Source organism: Myotis lucifugus, unplaced genomic scaffold (genome assembly GCF_000147115.1).
Source record: "Myotis lucifugus unplaced genomic scaffold, Myoluc2.0 scaffold_12, whole genome shotgun sequence".
NCBI lineage: Eukaryota > Metazoa > Chordata > Mammalia > Chiroptera > Vespertilionidae > Myotis > Myotis lucifugus.
In genome coordinates this window covers 5,025,738-5,037,784 of record NW_005871060.1, presented here as the reverse complement: position 1 = coordinate 5,037,784, position 12,047 = coordinate 5,025,738, and the positions used below count along the sequence as shown (strand labels likewise).

At 40.7% G+C, this 12,047-nt stretch overlaps 1 protein-coding gene across 1 annotated transcript in view; it reads right to left on the bottom strand.

Moving 5' to 3' along the window:
• Window positions 1-11,988, bottom strand: part of GPAT3 (glycerol-3-phosphate acyltransferase 3) — a 61,160-nt gene extending 49,172 nt beyond the window's left edge. The window contains exons 1-3 of the mRNA XM_006084567.3: window positions 11,871-11,988; window positions 11,316-11,605; window positions 612-678 (exon numbers count right to left, since the gene is read on the bottom strand). Coding sequence (XP_006084629.1) covers window positions 612-678; window positions 11,316-11,456 — 208 coding nt within the window. The 5' untranslated portion in view covers window positions 11,457-11,605; window positions 11,871-11,988. The remainder of the gene's footprint in view (window positions 1-611; window positions 679-11,315; window positions 11,606-11,870) is intronic.
• Between the last annotated feature and the right edge of the window lie 59 nt (window positions 11,989-12,047).

The following is a 12,047-nucleotide window of genomic DNA, read 5'->3' as shown; positions in this document are numbered from 1 at the left end:
AGCAGGGACTGGTTAAATCAGTTGATTTGTTAATTCACTTCTAACAAAAATTAAACAAGTTTCATTACTTGCAGGACTTTTCTGAGCCTTTGTTACTGTGCGACACTACTCTCCAACAGGAAGGTGTAGTATGTGGTGATTCCCAAGCTGATTTCACGGAAGAAATTTTTGTTTTTTGGGGGTTTTTTCCATGTATCATCAATTAGCTTTTAGCAGGAAAGAGTATTCTGAGGAACAGAATACTTTGAAAGCCACATAATTAGAATAGTGTTAATAAAATCTCAAAAATAAGTTTAATTCCCAGTTTAATCCAATTACTTTTTTTTTAAGCCATTGACTACATCTTTAAAACCATGAACAACCACCTTTAAATGCATGCCTTTACAAATACTCTGTAAGAACACACAGGTAAACTAGCAAACATTACCTCCTTTACAGTAACAACTCATTCAACACTTAAGCAGCTACTATTTTGAAAAGAATCATGAACAGTCCTACAGAATGCACTACTCTATGCACATTACAAGTTCAAATTGAGTAGATGTAAATGGGACATTTTATATCGTCATATATTGGATATTTTAACCATCAAAATGAAAAGAAAGACTCACCAACAGAAGCTGAGTTTTTAAGAACTGACTCCTTTTGGACTCCTTTTTCAATTCGTAATGTGGCCCACTGTTCAAAAACAAGAAGCATTAATTTAAACTGTTCCATAGACACAGTATAGCATACTTAATCATGCTTATTCAGAAGTGTAATTAAACAGTAAGACTTGGTGTTACTTGAATTAAAGAGATCCCCCAGTGAATCTCTGATGTAGCACTATTCCAAGTCCCAGGTATACTCTTGTATTAGTTCTGATAATGCCTTAATGATAGGAGGAACAGATCACGTTTACCCCATTTAAATCACTCACACACAATCTGGTACCACAATAAATTACTCCTTGAAAAGGTGGTGAAGCATGTTGGGCAAGGACGCAGGTTATAGCCTTAAGACTACCAGGGTTTGCCCTGGCCAATGTAGCTCAGTTGTTTGAGCATCATCCAGTCACCAAAAAGTCACCAGTTAAATTCCTGGTTAGGGCACATGCCCAGGTTGCAGGTTTGGTCCCCAGGTGGGTACAGTAGACAACTGATCAATGTTTCTCTCTCACATCAAAGTTCCTCTCTCTCTCTCTCTCTCTCAAAATCAATAAAAACGTAATTAAAAAAAAAAAAGACTACCTGGGTTTCAAGCTACTTAATCCTTCTAGGCCTCAGTCTCTTCATATGGAAAGTGAAGATAATAGTTCCTATCCCATAGGATTTGCTATGAGGATTAGATGAAATTAACACATTTGCTATGAGGATTAGATGAAATTAACACATGTAAAAACTCAGGGCCCAAAGAATAGCTATTATTTTTATGGTAAATTAGGCATTCAAGGGTGAGATGCACTCAAGCCTAATTGCCAGCATCAACGATAAGCTTGAAAAGGAAGACAGAGTGAGACTTGGAAAGCTGGAAAGCAATCAGTGAAGTCGGTAACTAAAGAAATCATATGCCCAGATGGTCACTTATGTTTTAAGATACATAGGGAAAATGTTAGAATTAGGAGTAACCAGGGGTTTGAGAGAAGTTAAGAACAGGAAAAATCAACTCCCATTTTGCTTTGAATGTACATAGGAGTGCAAAGAAATATACCAAGATGTGACTTGCTATTTTTTCTTACACTTTTTTTAATGCATTTTCAACATCATCTACCATTAACATCATAGATCAAAAACTACAAATTGGCCCTGGCCAGTGTGGTTCAGTTGATTGGAGCATCATCCTGTGCACCAAAAGGTGGCGAGTTCGATTTCTGGTCAGGATCAGGACACATAGCCAGGTTGCAGGTTCGATCCCCAGTCGATTGATGTTTCTATCTTTCCCTTCTTTCCCTTCCTCTCTCTAAAATCAATAAAAATTGTTGGGGGGTTTTTAATGTGCTTTTAAAAAAAAAAAACTACTTGTTGACAGCATTCCAGAAAATCACAATGGTTATTTTTTCTAGTTTAGAAAAGGAGCCATTAAAATATTATTTAGATTATTACAATTCCAGAAGTTAACACTGGCTAAATTGACTGATTTGGGGGGGAGGAGGAGAGCCGAGGAGGGAGAGGTGAAATGCATTGTAATAATTATAATTAGAACTTAAGCACCTTCGAGGAACAAAAAGAATTTATTAAATACGGCAAGACATATCAATTATTGATAAGCTCAGAGGGATAATTCAGAGAGATGAAAATAAAATTTCAAATAAATAAGAAAATAAACTGATAGAAAATAAATAACCTAAAATATGTACATGAAGGTCAAAGAGTAAGGCATGATCTGACTACGTCAGGACCCCTGCACAACATTCCAAAGAGCCAAGTAGGAACATGCCATTTGTGCTTAGAGTACAGCCTATAAATAGAGGCTAATCTTCCAGGCTTCAAATGTCAAATCACAAATTATAATAAGACTCAGTCTTAATCTGGTTACATCTTTTTCTCTTCCTTGAAAACTTAAACTCTAGACCTCCCACGTTTTCTCAATAGAGGTAAAGGTTTATTCCTATGTTTTTACTTTTTAATTTTTTACTTATTGATTTTTAGAGGGGGGGCGGGAAGAACATCAATTTGTTGTTCCACTTATTTATGCATTCACTGGTTGATTCTTGTATGTGCCCTGACCTGGGATCAAACCCACAGCCTTAGCACATAAGGATGATGCTCTAATCAACTGACCTATCTGGCCAGGGCTCTATAGTTTTTCACTTTAAAGCTTTATACCTATTATCATTGTAAGTAGACCACAAATATGATAAAAACAAAATATTGTAAACAATCAATCATTATCAGTCTTCGAGCTCAGTTTTCTTTTATGGTAGGCATCTGATTTTATATTTTATATCAATAGTAATTACCTTCAACTAGGACAATTATTTCATGCTCATCTGATGGAAAATATTGATATTTTGTGGTTGTTATAGACTAACTTGTGTGCCCCCCCCAAATTCATATGTTAAAGCCCTAACCTCCAGTACATCAGAATGTAACTGTATTTGGCCATATCACCTTTAAAAAGGTGATTATGTTAAAGTGAGGTCTTTAGGGTGGACCCTAATACAATCTGCCCGGTGTCCTTATAAAATGAGAAAATTTGGCCAAACAAGGAGATACCAGGGATGCACACACACAGAAGAAGGGCCATGTGAGGACACAGCAAAAAGCAGCCATCTGCAAGACAAGGAGACAGGCCTCAGAAGAAAGCAACCTGCCAACACCTTGATCTTGGACTTCCAGCCTTCATAACTGGGAAGAAATAAATTTCTGTTGTTTAAGTCACCCAGTCTGCGGTACTTTGCTATGGCAACCCTAGCAAACTAACACAGAGGCATTGCTTAAATAGTATGATTTGCTACAAAGAGTTCCATGTTCTGTCACCAGACAAGGTTCAGAACACATAACATCTCCTGAAATGGTAACACCAAAGGCCTGTCCTACCAAATGCAATTATGGTGTTCAAGACTAGCAAACTTTAAGGTGGGAGAAGTTATTTAATGTAACAGGGAATTTATACTGGAAAACCATTTTCTTCTTTGGGCTTCTTCTCCAGTGAATGTGAAAATGTGCCTGCTCTGCAGTCAGACATACAAGCATATGAATCGCAGTTCTGCCACTTCCAGGCTGTCACCATCTCAGACAAAATACTTTAACCTCTTGGGGCCTCATTATCATCATCACTAAACCTGGGACAATTACCAAGCATTGTTATAAAGATTGAAAAAAATAATCTATCTGTCCAGGGATGCAAAGCTGGTACAATATTCACAAATCAATAAACATGATACATCACATAAGCAAAATGAAGGATAAAAATCACATGATCATATCAATAGATGCAGAAAAAGCATTTGACAAAATCCAGCACTCTTTTTTGATAAAAACTCTCAGTAAAGTGGGAATAGAGGGATCATACCTCAACATAATAAAGGCCAAATATGACAAACCTAGAGCCAACATTATACTCAATGGGCAAAAACTAAAAGTGTTCCCCTTAAGATCAGGAACAAGACACTCTTATTCAGCATAGCACTGGAAGTCCTAGCCACAGCAATTAGACAAGAAGAAGAAATAAAAAGCATTCAATTTGGAAAGGAGGAGGTTAAACTCATTATTTGCAGATGACATGATACTGTACATAGAAAACTCTAAACACTGTACCAAAACCCTAGCCATGTGGTTCAGTTGGTTGGAGCATCACCCCATACACCAAAGGGTGGCAGGTTCGATTCCCAATCAGGTATTAAAAAGAAGAAAAAGACTTCACCCAAATACTGCTAAATTTAACAAAGTAGCAGGATACAAAATTAACATCCAGTAATTGATGGCATTTCTAAACACTAATAATGAACTCTCAGAAAGAGAAATTTTTAAAAAGAATCCTATTTACCATTGCAACGAAAAAAATAAAATATCTAGGAATAAACTGAACCAAGGAATAAAAAGACCTGTATTCGGAAAACTAGAGGATATTTAAAAAAATAAATAGAGGAAGACATAAAGAAATGGAAGAATATTCCATGTTCATGGATTGAAAAAATTAATATAATTAAAATGTTCAAATATAGCCAAAGTAATCCCTATTAAAACACCAAATGCATATTTCACAGATCTAAAACAAATGTTTCAAAACTTTATATGGAACTAAATAAGTCCGTGAATAGCCTCAGCAATCTTGAAAAAGAAGAAAAAAGTTGGAGGATCACAATCCCAGATATCAAACTATACAAACTATACATATATCAAACTATACTACATGGACATTGTAATCAAAACAGCCTGGTACTGGCCCAAGAACAGACATATGGATCAATGGAACAGAACAGAGACCCCAGAAATCGACCCAAGCCATTACTCTCAATTAATATTCCACAAAGGAGGCAAGAGCATACAATGGAGTCAAGACAGTCTCTTCAATAAATGGTGTTGGAAAAATTGGACAGGTACATGCAAAAAAAATGAAACTAGACCACCAACTTACACCATACACAAGAATAAAGTCAAAATGAATAAAAGACTTAAATGTAAGTTGTGAAACCATAAAAAATCCTAGAAGAACACTAGGCAGTAAAATCTCAGACATCTCATGCAGCAGAATTTTCAGATACATCTCCTACGGCAAGAGAAACAAAGGAAAAAACAAACAAGTGGGACTACATCAAACTAAAAAGCTTCTGCACAGCAAAAGAAACCATCAAAACAATGAAAAAGGAACCCACTGAATGGGAAAACATATTAGCCAATGATACATCTGCTAAGCAGTTAATTTCCAAAATATATAAAGTATACAACTCAACACCAGGAAGACAATCAAATTAAAAAATGGGCAAAGGACCTAAATAGACACTTCTCCAAAGTGACTCTTGGACATTCAGAAGGCCAAGAGACATATGAAAAAATGCTCAAAGTCACTGATCACCAGAGAGATGCAAATGAAAACAACAATGAGGTATCACCTCATACCTGCCATAATAGCTACATCAACAAATAACAAATGACAAGTGCTGGAAAGGATGTGGAGAAAAGGGAACCCTAGTACACTGCTGGTGGGAATACTGATTGGTGCAGCCACTGTGGAAAACATTGAGTTTTCTTAAAAAATTAAAAATGGGGCTGCCATTTGACCCAGTAATCCCACTTCTGGAAATATAGCCTAAGAATCCCTATCTGAAACACCAATCAGAAAGAATATATGCATCCCTATGTTCATAGCAGTATTACTTACCATGCTAAGATCTGGAAACAGCCCAAGTGCCCATTAGCAGATGAGTGCATAAAAAAGCTGTGGTACATTTATACAATGGAATACTACATGGCCATAAAAAAGAAGAATCTCTTACCCTTTTGACAGCAAGGACCTGGATATTATTATGCTAAGTGAAATAAGTCTGACAGAGAAAGACAAATGCCACATGATCTCACTTATATGTAGAATCTAATGAACAATATAAACATGAACAAAATAGGTCCAGAGGCATGGTTACATGGGACAGAGTGTCAGATCTCAGAGGGGAGGGGTGATGGGAAGAGATTAACCAAAGAACATATACACATATATGCATAGCCAATGGACAGAGACAATAGTATGGTAAAGGCCTGGGTGGGGCAGGGACTGGGTAGAAGGGGGCAAAAGTGTGGGGGGGGGAGGGCGAGGGGCGAGATGGGGAACATCTGTAATACTAACAATAAAGAAATAATCAAATAAATAAATAAATAGATAGATAATCTATCCAATGACCACCACATCACATGCCTTTTTAAAATGATGGAAACTAATTGGTGGACAGAAAAGAGGGTAAAGGGAAAGAATGAGAATTAAAATAAAAGGCAGGAATTATCTGCTCTGAGCATATATGCTAACCTATCAAAGATCTGAAGGTAGGTTAAAATTTAGCCATATAGAAGAAAACAAAAAAAAAGACCAAAGAGTTTTTTAATTCAAACTCCAAGAATTGAGCGCCTACTATGCATCAAGTGCTTTTATTCACCTCTCCTCATAGAATCTGCACAATAACTCTTAGAGGCATATTCCTATATACACAAGTAGAAACTAAGGTTGAGATGGTTAGGTAACCTGTCCAAGGTTACAAGGAAGGCCAGAAATTTCAAAGAACTTATTCATGCTTCCATCTTATTCCTCAAAAATTGAGGGGGAATTTAAAAAGGAACAAAATTTTAAAAATCTATAATAATAAAAGTGTAATATGCTAATTAGACCAGATATCCTTCCAGACCATCTTCTGGATGGAGCTGGGGCTGCGAGGGAAGCCCAGGTCCCGGGTGCCAGAGGGAAGCTGGTGCTGGCAACCAGGGGAAAGAAGGCCTACTCTTTTTTTTTTTTTTTTAAATATATTTTATTGGTTTTTTACAGAGAGGAAGGGAGAGGGATAGAGAGTTAGAAACATTGATGAGAGAGAAACATCGATCAGCTGCCTCCTGCACACCCCCCACTGGGGATATGCCTGCAACCAAGGTACATGCCCTTGACTAGAATCGAACCTGGGACCCTTCAGTCCGCAGGCCGACGCTCTATCCACTGAGCCAAACCGGTTAGGGCAGGAGAAGAAGGCCTACTCTTGCAAGAATTTTGTGCATCAGGCCTCTAGTAAATACTCTTCCCATTCTTTATTCCCCTCTAATCTTAGGCCAATGAATTGCAACTTTTTAACCTTTTCACCTCCATCATTAACCTTACAATTAACTTTCCTGGTTGACAACAGCATTTTTCAACCTTTAATCCATGTTCCTCTCTGATAAACATGAAAACTTCACACACCCTTCTAGAGATTCAGATACACACACCCCACCATCCAGATGGGTCACTCTCTACACACCATTTTCTCAGCCAAAATTTTACTTTTCATAGTTTACATTCCTAAAACAATTTTCCCAATATAATTGTGACATTCCTTAGAAATTATTATGTAGCCCTTGAAAATCAGTAGTTTAGAGAATCACTAAGAATACAAGCCTTGTCCTCAAGTGGCTTGCCATATCAGGAGCTTATGCACACATCTATATATATAAAAGGCTAAGCGACCGTCTGACCATCCGACCAGCCAGTACATATGACACACACTAACCATTAGGGGTCAGATGCTCAACACAGAAGCTGCCGAACTGTGGTGACTTGGCAGCCGCAGTTCTCAGGTGACGCGCCCAGAACCAGAGAGGAGGGAACCCGATTCCTCCTGGGGCTGTTCGATTCCACCTTCAGCAGTGGGTTATGTTGTTGCTGGGGCACTGTCGCCCCAAATCTGGTTTACTGCCGAGCTGCCGTTCTTTTAATTAATTTCCTTTCCGTGCCCTGGGCCACTAGTATAGAGATATTCAGCAATGCACAAGGCAGCATGCAGTAGGTTCTCAATAAAAAATTATTACCTGAAACGATAAGCAGCTAAGAAGGAGTTAGAGAAGAGCTGGGTCAGTTCCTTGACAAATAGCAGTTACTACAATCAGCTATTCAGAAGGCACCCCACACACATTTAAAATTCCAGAATTTGAGTTTATGGTCATGAAAAAGCCATCCATTGTCAATAAAACTTAGAAAAGTAAATATATAGTGTACAAAACTAAATGACCTTTTAAACAGTATGTAGGTTGTAACCAGGGAAACTTGAGATTTTTCAGCTTTCAATCAAAGAGCCCATAGAATGTTCTTGGGACTGTAACGCTAAAGAAACAACGAAATCAGCTGCAAACATACTAAGGAATAATGAGTAACAGGAAAGGCTGGACCTTGAATGGAATCTACAAAAAGGCAGGGTATTTGCCCAGAACTCAAGATGTTCTAATACTGAACACTAACAAAGATGTTCTAATACTAAACAACCAGTACAATTTTTAAGGGAACTATTCCTATAGTCAGAAAAAGTAATCCCCTATACTAATCCCCGCCTAACAGAAATGTCTTTGAAACAACTACTGCTGTTCTAGTGGGAAGATGGGGAGCGCTGGGTTGCCACTTTCATCCCCTTTGCCTAAAGCAGATATCACTGTGGGATCGAAACCCTTTCCTGATAAACCCAGCTTCTTCCTAACACAGATGCTCTAGGCAACTACAACCAACCAGTCAGAGTTGGCTCACACAATGAATCCCCATCCTAATTCCATATATGCCAAGCATCTCACTGACCTAATAACTTAGTCTTGGCAAAGAGGATGGTTCCTTATGCCACCTCTACCTGGTTTCCAAGCCAAGTGATGGGTCTCCCACAACAATTTGAAATTGTTCTTGATAGTTTGATGAACAAAGAGTCCATTTCTGAAAGTCTCTTCAACTCTAGATGGACAAAAATGAAAACTTAAGGTGCTGCCAAACTGAAGGCCAGATCCTAGACCGGTGATATCTCTTCAAAGTATAGTAGTTATTTGCCAGGCTGACAGCAATTACTGTTCTCTCTCCAGGATATAGCTTTAGCTGTACTTTGAATTATGGTACTAAAGCAAGAAACACAGGAGTCGGCACCTGGAAGCCAGTCTGTGCGATTTACCCTCACTCCATCCTTACTTGGGTATAAATTCCAATAGGCATTGCTGTATGGAAGAACAGCTCAATTATTTCAGGGTTCTGAGAAAGAGTGAACACCAGCTGAAGAGGATCCTGTGCTATAAGGAGAATATCCTGAAGAAGTCAAACAGTAGGAGGCAGCTTGATGTGACCATGTTCAGAGTGTGAAGTCGGTAAGAAAACCCTGGCTGGTGTGGTTTGGTTGGTTGGAGTGTTGTCCCCTACACCAAAGGTGGCGGGTTTGATTCCTGGTCAGGGCACATACCCAGATTGCTGGTTTGATCAGGGTCAGGGCCCGTGTGGGAGGCAACTGATAGCCAGAGGCAACTGATAGATGTTTCCTTCTCATAGCATTCTTGTTCTCTCTCTCTCTCTCTCTCTCTCCTTCTCTCTCTAATGAATAAAAGCATATTCTCTGGTGAGGATTTAAAAAAAACAACTGAGAAATATCTCCCACGTACAAATAACAGAATCTCCTGTTATCAGCAGATAGAAAAGATTTGCAGGAGATTAATAGGTGAAAGATTAGCAAACCATCTCCAGGTATGAAACCAGCAGATTGGAGATGATAGATAGATAGATTAGATAGATAGATAGATAGATAGATAGATAGATAGATAAGATAGATAAGATAGATAAGATAGATAAATAGATAGATAGATGATCCAGGACTTCCCAAAGGTGTGGACGGAGTCAGCGAAGAATGAAGGACACGGAGACAGCGTTCAGTTGATCAGCATAGAATGAAGGACACGGAGACAGCGTTCAGTTGATCAGCATAGCCAGGTTCTCTAGCCAGGTTCTCCCTTTATTCTCCTGTTACATCTGTATTTATACCATTTGATTTTAATCCTATCCATTCTATTCCAAAGGTTAGGGCATTTGTTATCTCCATTCCAAGGTCACTACTCTACAGTTCTGTTAAGCTACAAGGAAGTAACTGAAGGAGATTATCCTAAATAAAGATTATGTAGCTTAAGCATGATTGTTCGTAGGTGATTAACTCCCCCCTGACACTTAGTTAAGGGGTTTAGATAGATAGATGTAGGTAGATAGATGATAGATAGAAAGATGATAGATAGATAGATAGATAGATAGATAGATAGATAGATAGATAGATGTAGGAGCCACCGTGCAGGCTGGGTTTAATAAGGACAGAAAAATGAGAACCCACATTAAAAGTTAGAGAAATGAGGACGCTAGACCCTAAATAATATTATTATTCTTTGAATAGCAGCAAACACTTACATAACATGTCTCAGCACCCGTCTGAGATGTTTGGCATATTTTAACATACTTAAACAAGCCTATGGAAATCAGCGTTATTGTTCCTCCTGTTGGATAGATGAGGAAAAATAAGGCTTCCTTAAAGCCTGGTATTAAGAAGCAGAGCTGGGAGTTTGGTATCACATCTAAGAAAATCTGTACCCAAAGGCTGTACTCCTGACCACTAGGCAAACACACCCTCTCCTGACCACTTCATTCAAACTACTGAACTGAGTCTCAATCTCCTTATCTGTATAAAAGGGGGATAAGTGCACCCCTGTCTTCCAAGGCTTTGGGGAGTAGATGCCAACAGTGAGCAGGAGAGCCCTTGTCATTGAATGAAGCCACATATACGATGAAGCTGCAGCCGTTGCCCACTGGGCCCACCTGCACCACATCCCTTTCTTTGCAGAATTTGGAAAGAGGAATGTAAGGAGGACAGAGGTCAAAGACACACGTTCAATGACATTTCAAGTGCCACCAATTAGATAAAATTTCCATGACTTCATTAAAATATTATCAGATTTTTTTCTACCATTCAGCAATTGGTTTCTTATCTCGAGCACAAGCATGACGCCTTAGTACAGGAAAGGACCTCTGAAACCAGGGGCTGTAAAAACTTCGGAGAGGGAGGCGACAGCGCACTGCGTGACGGATAGAGAAAAAGCGAATGATATAAAAGGCGGCCGCACTGCTAATCTGTCAGTAAAAATAATAATAAGGGAGCACCGGGTGGGGTAGTTCTGCCTCCAAGAAGAGGAACAATAGAGTGGTCCAGGGGTCCCAGCCCCGATCTCTCCAGCTCTGCAGAAGCTGTCTGGGCGCTACTGCAGAGGATAAACCGAAACGCACACAACTGCGGACCACTGACCTTCAGAACTGGTTCCCCCTAAACTGGGCTCTACCCTCGGTCCGCACCCCCAGATTCTCCCTGAAGCCCTCCGAGGTGCGGGGACACTCACCTCTAAAGTTTTCACCAGGATCTTCATGTACACCTCGGAGATGCCCAGAGACACCCCGAAGGCCGAAGGCAGGAGGATGAGGCCGAGCACCAGCGTCAGCCAGGTGAAAAGGATCTTCCCCACCAGCTCTGCGCCCTCCATGGCTGTGCGCACCCTTTCGGAAGGGGTCACGGCGGAGGTCCGAGCGCGACGGCTGTCCCTGTCCCCAGGCACTCGGGCGGCAGCTCCTGAAGCAGAGGCGCGGAGCCCGGCCCGGGAGAATCAGCGTCGCCGCCTCCTGGCACTCACCTCTGCAGGGGAAAAAGAGAGGAAGGAAAAACTTTCAGAACGACGGCAATTTCCTTCCTTCCTATTGGGGCTCCTCCTGCGGTGGCCGGTTAACTCTTTCTCCGCTGGCGACCCAGACCAGCGAGGAAGCCACCTCGGCGCACGCAGAGCCGGTGGCACCAGCCAGGAGAGGCGAGCTGGGGTGACCCCGCAGCGCCCGGAACGCGCCCCACCCAGTGCCTGATTTCCTCTGGGTTGCGATCGCGACAACTCAGCGGGGTGACTCACCGAGGCCCTTGGGGAGTATAGGATCCCTGCGAGCGTCCCGCACTGCACACCCCAGCCTCCGTGGGAAGTGGCTCCGGCAGAAGACTGTACTGGTGGCTGGCGGCGCTCCGCCGCCCGAAGCCCTATTTCTGCGGGCCGCCCTGGCCCCACCTCCTCCGCCACCCAACCCGGAGCACC